Below are 16,763 nucleotides of genomic sequence, written 5' to 3' on the forward strand. Positions count from 1 at the left end.
TAAATAATTAATTAATTGCAAACCCTAATTACACACTTGTAAGATCTATCATTTTTTAAATTTGTATTAGAATATTATTCTTATTCTGAAATAGACTGTGACATGTGTGGCTCATATGCCCCTTGATAACAATGGCAAATGGTGGCATTGAAGATTGTGGAAGTTGGCTGCAGTGTTGGAAAGTGGATTCGGGAACAATTTAGCCAAAAAGCATATTCGCTACAGCCAATCCAATTTTGCTATAGCGAATCCAGTTACTCCTTTGATTTCATAGTTAAACATTCCCATACTAGCTATCTCCGTGGATATTCCCCAATTGGGTGAACCATATATGTTATGTTCAATTAAATTCCTCACTCAAAATTTTCTCTTGTTTTGTAATTGTTTGTCAAGACACTTAATTGTTTATTGGGCATAATATGAAATTAAAAGTGGTAGAAGAAGCCATCTAATTGGTCTTCGATTGGTATCTATTTACATCAAATTGGGTTAAATTTATAATTGCATAAACCAACTTTTAATTGTGATACATGCATTGGCTTAAGTCAATTTTAATTAATTCTATAAGTTTCCAGTGATTATCTTTTTACTTTTCAATATTCTTTCTTTATGACTTCTGTCCCCTCATTGATCAGCTTTATGAAAAAAACTTATTCTTAATCAATTGTGAGTTGGAAACAAAAAATGGAAAAGAAACTGTTGCCTCTGTAGTATATGGTATTGTTAATTTCTCTAAATTTGGAGAGTAAAAAACTACGTTTTATTATTTATTTTTATTTTTTTAAATTTAAACGTATCATTAATTTTGATTATCAGAATTTTGATTTATCTTTACATTTTTTTGTTTAACTTTTATTCTAATATATTCTTGCTTTCATAAGTTTTCTTAATTTTTCAAATAAAATAATATGATACTTCCATCTAAAATATATTTCCAATTTAAATTTCGTCATCAAATTAATGAGATGCAACTTGTTAATATTTTTTTTGGGTGGAGCAACTTGTTAATATTTTCTTATGCTTTTACACCAGGACATCAGATAGTAGACTTTCTCTTCGAGAGAGAAACTTTGAGTGAGGATTCACAATTTCCAATTTTCCCTATAAGTATATGACAAATGCTTTTTTACATGTTCCTCATTATAGCGCTAAAAATTGCTATTTGACTTTGATAACTGAAGCAAAGTCGTAAATCAGTGCCTTAGGTCATGGAAGAGAAGTTGCAGAAAGCCGTGGAGGAGAGGTTGCAAAGGCTGCAGCGTGCTGCCGCAGAAGGAGATGTGGATGCATTATTTTCAATACTTGCGGAGGATCCTCTTGTTTTGGAGCACTTTGATGAGAAAGCATTTTTTAGTACCCCCTTACACACAGCTGTAAGAGAGGGAAGGATCCAATTTGCAAAGGAAATAGTAAACTTAAAGCCTTCATTTGTTTGTAAGCGAGACCATCTTGGGCGTAGCCCCCTTCAATTGGCTTTGGAAGAAAAGTATCAGGAAATGGAAGGGCATGGTCCCTTTGATTTGGATTTTGAGGGGAAGTACCAGGAACTGGTAACATGGCTCATACAAATTGACAGTGAGCTTGTCCGTGTCAAATCAAGGGGGATGGTTACTCCTTTGCATTATGCAGCTCAACTAAACGATATATCCAATTTGGCTGAATTTTTGTATGTCTGCCCATCATCTATCCAAGATTTGACAGTTAAATGTGAAACTGTCGTCCATGTAGCCATCAAAAAACGGGAGTTGTAAAGCTTTGGAAGTATTGTTAGGATGTCTTCAACACTTCAACAAAGAAGAGGTCCTAAGGTGGGAGGACGAAGAAGGAAACAATGCGTTGCATACTGCAATTTCTGAAAATCAAACTGAGGTAAGCATTCGATATATATATTCTTAACAGCGCGCTCTTTTTGGAATTTTTCTTTTGTTATTTGCACCCGGCTTCTCGAAGGGTTGGAACTTGGATTGATTTATCAATCAAGTGTCTAACTTGTTCTTATCTCCTCATTTATAAAGGCGGTGAAGCTGTTGATAAAATACATGGAAGTAAATACAAAGAACCGTCAAGGTTTGACAGCTTTGGACATCTTCTACAATCACCACGATTCGCTGAATGCAGAAGTTGAGGAAATTCTACTTGGTTCTAAAGCTAAAAGAGCTTCTGAAGTAGCAGCCCATCCTCGGTTTATCTCTAGACTTGAAAAACTACCTGGTGTTGAAAATTCACCTGTCACTTACTATTCTAGGAAATTACCATTGGCAAAATGCATTCGGAAAATTTGTGGGGGTGGTGCCCAGAGCATAAATGAAATACCTCTTGAAGTCCGAAACGTACTACTTGTGGTGGCTATGTTGATTACCACAACCACCTATCAAGCCGCACTCAGCCCCCCCGGAGGATATTGGCAGGATGACGGGAATCTGCCAGCAGCCAACACTGTTATCAATAAAAACACAAACATCACCTCCATCCTCGCTGGTGAAGAGCCATCACAACAACGCGCAGGGCACATGATTCAAGGGTCTTACATGCATCTGTACTTTTTGCTATTTAATTCTGTGGCTTTCTTCGCGTCTGTCTGCTCAATTTTGGTTCTTATAACTGGGTTCCCTTTTTCCAAATTCATTTTCTCATGGACACTTTTGATCGTATTTTCATTCACTTTTGCCGTGATCGAAACCTTTCCGTATCGATATAACACAACGGTAAGCTTCATCTTTTTTAGTTTAATGATTGTAACTTGTAACTTTAAGTGTCGCAATTTATTGCACATACAACTTTTATGTGTTCGAACTAAGGAGGCTTAAACGGTGTGGCCGTGGGAAGAAACTACGCCTGGGTAGATTCGAAAATGAACTCAGGGGTAGTGATATTGGGTGAATTTATATTGTTTGTGCCACTTGTTTATGTCGTACAAGTTATTAGAACCTTTTGCCTTCTTTGAATTTTTCTTAATAAAATTGTTTATAAGGGATCTCAACACAATCGATGAAAATTATGTAAAGCTTTACCAGTTATATTTGAAGCTGTAAACTCCATGATCTGTTCGGAGTGATAAAAGTTAAACCTTTTTTTTTTTTTTTTTTTGGCTGTAACCAAGGTATTCAAGTTAATTTATATATATCTTAACTAATTATTTAGACCCTGAATTAAAAGTAAGATAAACCTCCAGTAATCATCCCTATTAACAACTGAAGTGAAATAAGTTTAAGATCTTTTATATAATGTCTTAAGAGTTCTTATCTAACCACTGGATAAGAAGGACACAGTTCATGATTTATCATGATTTGTGCTGACTTGAGAGCTGTTTCTAGAGGTCAAGATCTTGAGCTCGGTTTAAATATTTGTGATTAGTTTATTGGAAGTTGAGCATTGTTCACTGTTCTTTATATTTGTTACAGTTTTTAAGTTGAATATACATCATCATTAGTGGATATTTATAGCGTACAATGCGCAGGGTTTTTTTTTTTTTTTTTTTTTTTTTTTCCATGCTTCCTAAAACGTTTCATGATATCTTACACTGTAAAATTTATTGTTCCATGGATAAATCAAGTCCATCTAATCATTTCGGTGCCAACGGTGGTTAAATCACACTATCAAACCAGTTTTTATTTTTAATTTTTTATTACTTATATAATACTTTTTAAAATAAAATTGATCAAATATGCATACAAAGCACAAAACTTTGAAATTTGAATAACAAAAATTAGGAAAAAAAAATGTAAAAACTACATTTTTATGGGTGACTTATGGGTTGACTCGTACCCGTACGGACAGATACGAGTCATACATTTCCCTAGCAGTGAAAAAAATAACCGCGGACTTGTACCTATTTCACCCCTTACCTGCAACTACCAAGCCCATACCTGCCTGTGTGCTAGGTCTACTCAAGACCTTGGAAGTAGTTGCATGGCACGTCCTAGGTTTATAGGTTACATTTTTTAAGAACTAAATTTAGATTACTTAAATTCCTGGGAAAATAACAAATTACTTGAAGTTAAATTTAACTTTTGTATAAGGGTTAAAAAGTAATAATATTTATTTAAATTATTTTTTTTAAATAAATTAAAATTACTTAAAAAACGAAAACAAAAATTTTAAACTTTGAAAAAGAAAACGCACGATAGAGCTTTCTTTTTTTAAGGTTTTTTTTTTAATAATTTTTAATTTAATTTGTTTTTCTTAACTTCTATCTCATTGAAAGTTTTGAAAAGTTTGTACCCTAATTGATGATATCTCTTTTATTAATATCGACAAATCATATAGGGTTTATTTGGCTATCTTTGAGGGGTTTGATGTAATTATCCCTTTACATTTAACTTTTTCTTCTTTTAAGTAATTTATAATTTAAAAGATGTCAACATTTTATATGATTGATCCTAAGCTGATTCAACCCAATCTGACGAAAATCATATGAAGCTTTATCAATTACATTTGAAGCCATAAACTCTGCAATATCGCAGTGTCGAGTGGACTTGATTTGGATACAGCTTGAGAGTTCCTGTAAAATTCTAGAGTTTGATTATATCAACTTCAACTTTTAATTTCAAATTGTTGACACAATTATTATTATTATTTTTTATGTATTGGTGTATTGCAATTTAATGATTATTAGAAAAAAAAAAAAAGTTAAAATTTAATTTTTTTTGCCAAATCATCCAATTTGAACCATTATTGTAGTAGAAGTAGATGGATAGCTATTGATTAATGTCAAAAATTAAAACAAATATAATCTGATTAAATTTACAAAAATTAACTTTAAAATACAGAACTTAAAAAACAAAAAATAAATGATTTCAACTTAGACAAAATACGGAACTCATTAAAGATATGAATAATTTATAAAATAGCTTCACAAAATTAAATTAATATAATCTAAAATGATAAAAATAACAAATAAATGATTTCAAGATACATATATATTACTTATTGCCACTTTAATTTATTCTCAAAATAAAGGTTAACAAAAATTAAGTTTGTTAAAAAGGAATAAAATCTCAAGAATATATGTAAGAGTTAACTTCCAAACACTCGAGAGTTTCTTCTTAAGGAAACCGGATATTCTTCACACAAATGTGTACTCGATGTTGGACCTCCCCAATGGCCTAGGGCAAATGGCTAAAGGTAATTTCTTGGTTCAGTTCCTAAACTAATATCTTTTACCTTTGTAATGGATCTGAATTCAATTTCATAGAAATTATGTTAAGCTTTTCCCAATTTTATTTGAAGCTATAAACTCTGCGCGGCGGAGTTATGGTCGGGCACTGTGCAATTAACTTCTGAAAATCAACCTGAGGTAAGCGACCCATATGCCAAATTAGCTTTGCACATTTCATTTTCTTCACAAAATTAGCTTCTAACTTCACTTTAAATAATAAAGGTGGTAATGATCTGATCAATATGTGAAAGTAAATAAAAAGAACAATAAAGGTTTCACAGCTTTAAACATATTCTACAATCCCCTAAATTCGTTGAATCAGAGGATTGGGGAAATTGTACTCGATGCTCAAACTAAAAGAGCATTTGAATTACTCGTTACTTCGCCTACTCTAAACTTGAAAAACGATTAATTGAAACTTTCTTCAGTTATAAAAAAATCATTTGTCTGACGACTTATGTGGGTCGTTTTTACCATTTAATGAAAATATAATGAAGTCTAAAACATGGTACTTGTGGTGGCTATTTGGACTGCGACGGCCACCTACCAAGCTGCACTCAACCCCTAGGAGGATTGGCAAGATGACGGCAAGACGCCAACAAAGAGCGACACCAAATCACTACATGAAGCAGGGCAAGTGATTCAGGCTTCTTTCATTCATTCATTTTTCTTGTCATTCCATTGCTGTGATAGAAACTCGCTGCCGAAGCTTGGAACAACCGAACATGAGACTAATAATTCTCGAACAGATTTTCCAAATTATGGGCCTGAGTTCGGCCCACTATTTTGACATATCTTCCTCGTCCCTCGGCTCACAGTTGATGTGTAAAGTATAAACTTGCACTGCCTTTTATTTCTTCTATAAAACTGTTATGTCAATGCAAAATATTGTATTAAATCTAAGTTTTTTAATATAATAACCATGAGTTCTAGCTCATTATACGTTTAAAATTACCTAACATTTTTGTCATCAACTATTGGAATTTATCTCTCTTTTAATTACTTCTCCTGCTTGTACGAAAAATCTTCTGGATTGAATGATAATTATAATAGATGTCAACTCAATTTGATGGAATTAAATTATATGAAGCTTTACTGAATCATAATTAAGCTTTGAAACTAGAAGATGATCCATATAATTGAATTTATATTCTCTATAACATCAAAATATTACAATGAACTTGGATACATACTAGGAATTTTAACAAGTTGTGAAAAAGTTTTACGTATAACAATAATATATACAATCAATCAATTACTGTTAGGTTAAGTATTAAGAATAGGTCATAGGGATATAAACGTAATATTTCAATTTGATTGTATATATATAGGGAATTTTTTTTCTAGGTGTTAAACCTCATGATCTAATAAAATATATCCTAATAGGTGCATTTTTTTTTTTTCTCTACTGTAAAATTGCTCAATAATTGCAAGATTTTTATTTTTTATTTTGTGTTAATTTCAACCGCTAGATTTTTTGCAAAGCAAATCTAATCAATGAACGTACTTTAAACGGAACTAAGGTTTCAGAAATCAAAACGCTGATAAACTTGGATTAGATTCTTTGAGAATATGTTCATAATAACTTCATATGTTCATAATAACTTCATATGTTCATGTGGTTATATATGCATAAACTCTATTTTCATTTTTCTCTAGAAAACTTCATGGAAATTTAGAAATTGAAAAAAATAAAGCCCAACTAAAGAACATTCTTCTTTTTGTTTTCATTTTTTGTTTTCAAAGTCAGCAACAATATGAATCGGATTTTTTTTTCTTTTGTAAATTTGAAACTTCCATGTAAAACATCTTTAGTATCATTTCCTGTTTGAGTATTCTTATCCACATGAAGAAGCAAAGCACAAACCGGCTTTTCTTACACATCTAATTAATAACATGTTACACTCAAATGAACCAAAAATATGGATTTGCATAGTACAATATTCACCATTGAATAAGAATATGAATGTAGACAACCAATTGTTGAGTGAGTCAAGTGTTTGTACTCACATCTTCCTTTATTATGTCATTCGATTACTAACTGTTAAGTGTATTCACGAAAAAACTTTATCATTCCGCATATATTTTATTCAAATGTGTCCAAATTTATTAATGTAAAAAATTAAATAAACTAAAATGAGTTATTTTTTCAAAAGTCCTCAAATTGATGTGTTGCAAATTGAGACCAAAATCGAAACCCAAATAGTACAATAATCCAAGCAGCAGAAAAAAACAAGTAAAATGAACAATAAGTAAAGCAGAATATAAAGAGAGACATACGGATTTATAGTGGTTCGGTAATCACACAGTTACCTACATCCACTCTTTAGGGCAATAAGGAACCATTTACTATGAGAATAGAGAAACCTTATAGAGATTTACGTCACTCCTTTACACAAGGCAAAATCCGAGTAAAACCCTATGTACAAAACCCGTAAAACCCAGATGTCCTCCTCTCTCATACACGATACAAAATAACCAGAATCAGTGACATATTTATACACAAGAGAAGGCAAAAACGAAAATACAGCTAAGACTACCATCACTGTTTGATTCCATCAACGATCTTCAGGTTTCTAGACATCCAGACTCTAACAAACTTTATCTCTTTTGTAACCAAGAGAAAAAAGGTCGAGAATGAGAACTGATCAAGCAAAACCTAATTTACATAGATTTATTGAAGTATAGAAAGACAGAATTGCCCCTTAGCCTTTAACAAATAATTTGACCACCTAAATTATAAGCTGACTCACGTGGGCATAAGTCAATTGCCACATCACAACAAAATGATTTTTCTGTTTATGTTTTAACTAGATGAAATTCAAATCAATCAAATATAATATAGTCATAAATTAAATTTAATCGATGCATATACATGACAAACTAAAACTAGATGATAGGAACATTTCCAAAGTACCTCTGTCGCTTTTGGAACAAAGAGGAATGCCTTGATTAAATGATAATTAATCACACAGCAATAGATTTCAAATAACTTCGAAGATAATTATTTGAGCTTTGAAATAGAAATTGATCCCTAATCGAAGCTATATACTCGATAATATCAAAAAAATAATCTTATGGACTCAAAATAATTAGACTTTTCTAACCGATCAATACACTTAACTTGAATACATGTCGGAATTTCTGTTAAATTGTCGAGAATCTTTCATACGATGATTGTGTATTTACCAATTAATCATTAGATAAGATATAAATTCGTATAAGTTTTATGATTGGTTGTGTATATACATAGAAAAGTTTTTTATTTTGTGACCCACAGATCTTCAATTTCTCTAGAAAATCTTCATTGAAAGTACTTGAGAAAAATAAGCCCTGGCTAGATACCATACTCGTTTTATTTTCTGTCCTATACGGGTCAACAACAACCCGTAATCGGATTTTTTTTTTTTTTTAATCTTTTGTAAATTTGAAACTTCCATTAGGAGAAAAAAGCCACTGAAGCAAAGCAAAATAAGCACACTTTAAGTACCAAAACATCATTATATACCATATTCACTACTAATAAAAAGTATAAACATTCTACATGTCTGATAGACAAAATAATAATTGTTCGGTGTGTCAAGTGTTTTTACATCTTTCTTTATCCTGACATTCAACATACTAAATCTTTTTTCTCTATTATATTTTGATCACTCAAATATTTTAAACCATAAAGTATATAAATGCATAACATGACAAACCTAAAGCCTAAACTCCAGGAACATTTCCAAAGTACCGAAGAATGCGTTTTAGAACTAAATGAAAATTACAAAGATTTCAACCAATCCGAAGATTTATTTGATGCTTTTAGAAGTAGAAATTAATTGATCCCTCTAATTGAAGCTATATACTCTATCACATCATAAATTTATTTTATGGGCTAAAACAATTAGCTCTTTTTTCGGTTGGATACATGCCAGATTTTCTATAAATTGTGGAATGTCTTCTCATTCAACAATTATATATATAACCAATCAACAGTTAAATTCATAAAATATCTTCATTTTCTTTAGGAAACCTTCATCGATAGAAATTTAGAAAAATAAGCCGTTATAGATAACATTCTTTTTATTTTATTTTTTCTATGAAAGGTAAACACCATAGGAATCCTTTTTTTTTTTTTTTTTTTTTTGGGTTATCTTTTTTAATCTTTATCTTTTGTGAAAGTAAAGCTTCCATAGGGAGAAACAGAGACATGAAGCAAAGCAAATTAAGTACTATTTAAGTACCAAAACATCTTTAGTTTCTTTTCATGTTTGAGTATTTTAATCGACATGAAGAAGCAAAACACAGTTCCTCTTTTCTTCTTTCAAAGCTGTATTGCTTTAAAAAAAACAAAAACAAAAACAAAAACAAAACAAACACAGAGAGAGAGAGGATCTTGTCCGTGTCAAAGCACAAGAATTACTACACTCAGAATTTTCTCTTGTTTTGTGGTTGGTTGTTTGTCAAGACATTATCATTATTGGGTGTTTTTCCAGCGAAATAATGTGAGGTTAAATTGGTAGAAGAAGCCATCAAATGGTCTTCGATTGGTATCTATTTACATCAAATTGGGTTCAAATTATAATTGCATAAGTCAACTTTTAATTGTGATATATGCATTGGCTTAAGTCAGTTTAATTAATTCTTATTAGTTTTGAAGGACATCTTTTTACTTTTAATATTCTCGCCCTGGCCCTCCCTTCTTTTATTTTTTATGTATCACTTCTGTCCCCTAATTGATCAACTTTATGAAAAAATATTCTTAATCAATTGTGAGTGCGTGGCTTGTGTAAGCATAAAAGTTACAGGGAAAAAAATGAAAAAGAAACTGTTGCCTCCGTAGCATATGGTATTGTTATTTCTCTAAATTTGGAGAGTAAAAAACTACGTTTTATTATTTTTAATCAAAAGGTAAATGTATTATTATTTTTATTATCAGAATTTTGATTTTATCGTACATATTTCCAATTATCTTTATTCTAATTTTCCCTATAAATATGACAAAAGCTTTTATATGTTCCCCGTTATAGCCCTACAATTGCTGTTGACTTCTATACCCCAAGCAAAATTGTAAATCAGTGCGTTGGTCATGGATGAGAGGCTGCAGATAGCCGTGGAGGAGAGGTTGCCGATAGCCGGGGAGGAGAGGTGCAAAGGCTGCAGCGTGCTGCCGAAGAAGATGTGGATGCATATTTTCAATACTTGCGGAGGATCCTCTTGTTTTGGAGCGCTTTGATGAGGAAGCATTTTTGAGTACTCCCTTACACACAGCTGTAAGAGAGGGAAAGATCCGATTCGCAAAGGAAATAGTAAACCTAAAGCCTTCATTTGTTGTAAGCGGGACCATCTTGGGCGTGCTCCTTCATTTGGCTTTGGAGGGGAAGCACGGGGAACTGAAAGAGCTTAATCCCCCTCCTTTGGCTTTAGAAGAAAGGTATCAGGAAATGGAAGGGCGTGGTCCCTCCGATTTGGATTTGGAGAAGTATCAAGAATTGGTAACATGGCTGATAAAAATTCACCCAGAGCTTGTTCGGGTGAAAGCAAAGGGATGGTTACTCCTTTGCACTACGAGCTCAAATAGACGATGAATTCAATTTGGCTGATTTTTTGTATGTTTGTCCATCATATTGAAGATTTGACAGTTAAATCTGAAACTGCTGTCCATGGGCTATCAAAAACCGGAGTTTCAAGGCTTTAAAGTCTGTTGGGATGGCTTCGACGCTTCGACAAAGAAGATATCCTAAAGTGGAAGATGAAGAAGGAAACAATGCGTTGCATACTGCAATTTCTGCAAATCAAGCTGAGGTAACTAAGCACTCCATGTACTTTCATTAGACGCGCTTTTTGGCATTTAGTTCGAGTTTCTAACATGTCCTTATCTCCTTGTTATAAAGGTAGTAAAGCTGTTGATTAAATATATGGACGTAAAGGAGTGAACGGTAAAGGTTGACAGCTCTGGACATCTTCTACGATCTCCACATTTGCTGAATCCAGAGGTTTAGCAAATTCTGCTTGGTGCTAAAGCAAAGAGCTTCTAAACTCAATCTTCTCAACTTAAAAACAATAGTTATTTACCGTTTATTCCGTTCTAAAAATTTATTTGTCCGCACTTATGTTGGGACCTAAACCTGTGGAAGTAATTATCAAAAGCACAGGGTTTGGAAACCTAATCATAAATGGACTCCTCTTGAAGTCCAAAACGCGGTACTTGTGGTGGCAATAGATTGCAACGGCCACCTACCAAGCAGCACTCAGCCCCCCAGGAGGAAATTGGCAAGATGAAGGTAGGTGGCAACAAAGAACATTCTGTAATCAAGAACACATCAGCAGTCTCATTATACAACATTTTTCTGAATCCAACATTTTTTTACCGAGGGCGCTCACAGCAGCAGCAGGGCATATGATCAGGGACTCCATCTCATTTCTGTTTCTTGATATATAATACTGTGGCTTTTCTTCTTCAGTTTGCACAATTATTGTTCTCGTAAGTAGATTTCCTTCTTCAAAATCATTGGCTCTCCACAACTTTGATCGTGCTTGCTTATTGTTATGCCGTAATTGAAACCTCTCCATACCCGGTTGGCTCAGGTTTTGGTTTACATTCATTTATTAATAGCTATAATTGGACCGTTGGCATACCTTTTCCCTTTTTTTTATATTTACGAGATTGGATGGTTAAACTATGCGGACGGGGGCAACTTCGTATGGGAGCTTCGAACAACCTAAAATGTGAACTCGATCAGTGATGAATTTCCTTATTTTGTTTGATGTGCTGTACTGTTGTTGTAACTTTTGGTGCTTGGAATTTTCTAAATAAATTCTAATTTGAAGTTTCTTATGTGCAATACCAACCTTTGAATTTCTTTGGTTTTATTGTGAATTATTTCTAAAGGAGCGGGTTAGAAATGTAAGTGGCCCATTAACTACCACTTAGTTATGGGAAGTTACAATCCACTCAATATAATTTGGGATAACCACCTTAATAACCACTTGGGATCATAAGTGACGATTATATAATTAGGGATTAGTTTCCTAATTGTGAGTTTGAGAAACAACCAGAAATCCTAAAGTGAATTGAGTCAATTGAGTCATTTGTAGAATGAATAAAAATGACATGAATTACACTAGGCCCAACAAAGGTATGTAATTAATTATTTCTCATTTTACAGAATAATGATGATGATGATCTGTAAATTTAGTTTTTCATTTGGTATTAGAGCAGGTTTGGTTTTACATGCCTAATTATCAAGATTTTCGTATTCATAATGTGATATTGATCATTAAGATGTTTTGTGGAGAATTGAATGAAAATAACATTTTTTGTTGTTGTTAATGTTTTAAATATCGAATTGCCATGATTTGTTAGTATGTTATGGTTTTTAGATACAACCGAGATTTTGAAAGGATAATTTAGGAGTATATGCATGAAAATCAAAATAATATTTATAAACCCTAACTTTAAATTCTGCATAACTTTCAGTATAAAGCACATTAATTTCGATTTGATATCAGGAATCCTTGTTTCAAGAGGTTTCTAACGATATGTTATTCATCAAATCAGTTCGGATTGCAAAGTTTGTGATGTTTAAAGTTTTGGGACAAATTAAAATATCCTGAAATGCTTGTGTTTAAAGGTTAGGGATGAAACATTGTTATGTTCATGCCCACTCTCACTCTAGGAGTGGATGTTGGTATTCTGGATTATTGTAATGTTATACATGTCATTTGGCTGACATTAATAACTTTATGTGGTGCATTATATATTATTTTATTTCTTAATTGGAAATGCTAATATATATTTAGAAAATTTACAGTTATGCCACTGCTAAACAAGAGTTCATGGATTATGTTCGGGTCCATTTTACATTTCTGCCCAGCCCACTAAAATGGGCTTAAGGAAGTAGAAATGGGATCTATTTTTATTTCTGCCAGCCCACTAAAATGAGCTTTAGGAAGCAGTTTTGGGCTTAGTTTTCTATTTCTGCCCAGCCCACTGAAAATGGGTTTTCAGATTTCAAGCCCAGTTTTCTTCTACTATAGAAAAGTTAAATTGGGTTTTTTTTTTCAGTTTTAAGGCCCAAAATTATTTTACTGAATTTCAGCCACATGAATTAATTAAATTTATTATTTGTAAATTATAAATTGATATAATGATATATGTATGACATTATTATAATTTGCAACTAGAGCATTAATAAATAATGTCCCAACATGGAGATTATTTCTATGTACAATGTTGGAATAAGATAAAATGTGAAATAATAAAATAGTTGGAGGTTTTTTCTTTAGCCATGGCAAGATAAAATTTTCATATTTATATGTAATATTTTAGTCTTTAGTAGTATAATGATTATTATGCATTATAGATTTTGCCTACAGGTAATCTATAAAGTATATAATCAAGATTCACTAAACTTGGACTATAAAGTATACCTATCAAATGTTTAGTGTTATGTTAGCAGACTAGAATGATTATGACTTTTGCCTACAAGTAAATTGAATTTATTTTAGTTTGTAACTGATATTAGCATGAGTTGATATTAGTATAAATAATTTTACATTAATGTATCTTGACATTTATTATTCAATTTTGCAGTTATGTTAGATAACCAATTTCGTCTCCCTTTACTGAATGGGGATAACTATACTGAATAGAAAGAAAAAAAAATCTTTTTGACTTTGGGGTGTATGGATTTGGATTTGGTGCTTTGAGTTTGTGAATCAGATGCATTACGGAATTAAGTACGCCAGCTGAAAAAGTCCATTTGGAAATTGAGAACGCTCGAACCGTTTGAGTCTAATGCTCATTAAAGCAAACATTTCTAAGAGTATTAGAAGTTATATCCTTGAATGCACTAAGGCCATTGTTATTTGATAACAGTGGAGCCCAATTCATAAAAATGGAAAGCAAATAGCGAGCACCCATATGGAAAATCTGAGTTCCATGAAACATCATGGATTAAAGGGAGTGCGAGATCATATCATGCGTATGAGGGATTTAGCAGCACAAGTAAAGGAGTTAGAAATAGACATATCTGAATAATTTCTTGTGACTTTTTCTTACTCTCTCCTAAGGAGTATAGTACCTAAAGGTAACTTACAACACACAACAGTTTAAATGGTCAGCAAATGAATTGTTGGCCATGTGTGTTCAAGAGGAGGAAAGACGAAACGTGAGGGTGTCAAAAGTTCGCACTTCACAACCAGTAGCTCTAAGGGCAAGTCTTTTAAAAATTATAAGGGAGAGTGCCAATGAAGTCATCAGGCATTAAAGATTTCCTAAATGTATTTTTTTTTTTTTTTTTTTTTTGCAAGAATAAAGGCATTTGAAGAAGGATTGCTCAAAGTTCAAGCAGTGACTGGTGAAGAAAGGGATTGACAAGAAAGATACATGTAATCTTCTATCTATGGTATGATGAATCTAATTTATTAGATACTCATTCTAATAACTGGTGGTTGATTCTGGTTCTATTATTCATGTTGCCACCATTTGTAGGATTTCCTGTAGACAGAACTCCCAGGCAAAATGAGAAATACATTTATACTGGAAACAAGACTATCTCAAGTTGAAGCTATAGGAGTTTGATTAGTGCTTGATTTGGACATATGTTAGATTTAAAGAACACTTTTTATGTTCCTACTTTTGCAAAGAACTTAATTTCTATATATAATTAACTTTGAAGGTATGAAGTTATTTTAGTTACTCTAATTTTTGTATTTGCAAAAATGATCTAATTGTAGGTCGTGGTTCTTTATAAAGATTTATTTGTCTTAAATTTAGATCCAATATTTGAAAGTAATTTACTTTCTATTAATCATACTGGCACTAAAAGATTATATTTGAATGAGAAATCTAGAAATCTATGGCACCGATGTTTGAGACATATATCAGTTGAAAGTATAAATGTGGGAAAATGATAGGGTACTTGAGACACTTGATTCAACCGATTTTATCCTTGTAAACTGTATAAAGGGAAAAATGACCAACAACAAAAAAGTGTGCCAGAGATAGAATGAGATCTTAGAAATCATACATACTAATATTTGTGGACCTTTCACACCTTGTCTAAATGGTCAAAGATATTTTATCTCTTTCATTGATGACCATTCAAGATTTATGTATCTCTACCTTTTACATCATAAAGACGAAGCATTAAATGTTTTTAAGATATACAAGACAGAGGTAGAGAAACAAACGAGAAAAATGATCAAAATAGTAAGATCAGATAGAGGTGGAGAATATTACAGTTGAACCATAGAATACGGTCAATCACTTGGTCCGTTTGCATGGTATCTTCAAGAGCAAGGTATTCAAGCACAATATACCATGCTTGGATCACCAGATCAAAATGGCGTTGCTGAAAGAAGGAATCGTACTCTAATGGATATGGTCAAAAGTATGATATGTAACTCTAATTTACCTTCAAATCTATGGAATGAAGCTCTTAAAACAGTTGTATACATTTTGAACAAGGTACCATCTAAAGTAGTTCCTAAAACTCCTTTTGAGTTATGGAAAGGATGGAAACCTAGTTTGAGACACACTCAAGTGTGGGATTATCCAGCTGAAATAAGAATATATAATCCACATCTTCGAAAATTAGACTCAAGGACAGTAAGTGGATACTTCATTAGTTATTCTGAAAAGTCGAACAGTTACACGTTCTATTGTCCCTCAAATTCCTTAACAATTGTGGAATCAAAGGTTGCTAAGTTTCTAGAAAATGACAATAATAGTGGGAGTGTTCAATCTCAAAATATTGATCTCAATGGTTCAGAGGCAACTAAAATTTCTCCTACAACTAAAGGTGAAGGATTATTACTTGTGATTCATTGAAAACAAATTCACAATATAGTACCACATCAAGAACAAGTTGTTGTCGAACCAGTTGTTCAAATTCAAGAAAATGAAAATTTGGAACAAGGTCTAAAGAGATCCTCAAGAACTAGAAAATCGGCAATCTCTTAAGATTACCAAGTATATCTTCAAGAATCAGAAGTAGATGTAGGTATTAATGAAGATCCGACATCTTTTTCAAAAGCAATGGAATGTAAAGATTCCATTTCATGGCATAATGCCATGAAGGATGAAATGGAATCTATGCAAAGAACCAGGTTTGGAATCTTGTCGATCTACCTAAAAATGCTTCCACTGTAGGGTGTAAATGGGTCTATAAAACAAAACGGGACTTGCAAGGTAGAATCGATAGATAAAAGGCCTAACTTATAGCGAAAGGATATAACCAGAGAGCTACAATCGATCATCATAAAACCTTCTCTCTGGTATCTAGAAAAGATTCTTTGCGAATAATTTTGGCATTAATAGCTCATTATGATCTTAAGTTACATCAACGGATGTCAAAACTGCATTTCTAAATGGCGATTTAGAGGAGGAGGTATACATGGATAACCTGAAGGATTCACTTCGGACAAAGGAGATCATTTAGTTTGTAAACTCAAGAGATCCATATATGGCCTGAAATAAGCTTCTAGGCAATGGTATTTAAATTTGATAAAACTATTTTAGCATTTGGCTTATAGAAAATCGAGCTGATTAGTGTATTTACATCAAGATAAAAGGAGGTAGTTTTATCATACTTTTACTATATGTGGATGACAT

General features: G+C 32.4%; 2 protein-coding genes across 2 annotated transcripts; both read left to right on the forward strand.

Moving 5' to 3' along the window:
* Positions 1-1,208: 1,208 nt before the first annotated feature.
* LOC116140992 (ankyrin repeat-containing protein BDA1-like) lies at positions 1,209-1,751 on the forward strand. The gene has a single exon (XM_031426558.1). It carries the CDS (start codon positions 1,209-1,211, stop codon positions 1,749-1,751), a length of 543 nt encoding a protein of 180 aa, XP_031282418.1.
* Positions 1,752-1,792: 41 nt separating this feature from the next.
* On the forward strand, positions 1,793-10,731 carry LOC116140993. Its single transcript, XM_031426559.1, has 3 exons — positions 1,793-1,868; positions 2,018-2,705; positions 10,354-10,731. The coding sequence occupies exons 2-3, from the start codon at positions 2,040-2,042 to the stop codon at positions 10,729-10,731; spliced, it is 1,044 nt and encodes a 347-aa protein (XP_031282419.1). The 5' UTR covers positions 1,793-1,868; positions 2,018-2,039.
* The last annotated feature ends 6,032 nt before the right edge of the window (positions 10,732-16,763 follow it).

The sequence above is a fragment of the Pistacia vera genome, unplaced genomic scaffold (genome assembly GCF_008641045.1).
Source record: "Pistacia vera cultivar Batoury unplaced genomic scaffold, PisVer_v2 Contig39, whole genome shotgun sequence".
In the NCBI taxonomy this organism is placed as follows: Eukaryota; Viridiplantae; Streptophyta; class Magnoliopsida; order Sapindales; family Anacardiaceae; genus Pistacia; species Pistacia vera.

What these genes read in the sequence shown, in the direction of transcription:
- LOC116140992 (XM_031426558.1), top strand. Translation starts at nt 1,209, where the DNA reads ATGGAAGAGAAGTTGCAGAAAGCCGTGGAGGAGAGGTTGCAAAGGCTG.
- LOC116140993 (XM_031426559.1), top strand. Translation starts at nt 2,040, where the DNA reads ATGGAAGTAAATACAAAGAACCGTCAAGGTTTGACAGCTTTGGACATC. An exon ending in CGTATCGATATAACACAACG is followed by an intron (nt 2,706 to 10,353) that starts GTAAGCTTCATC and finishes ATACTTGCGGAG; the next exon opens with GATCCTCTTGTTTTGGAGCG.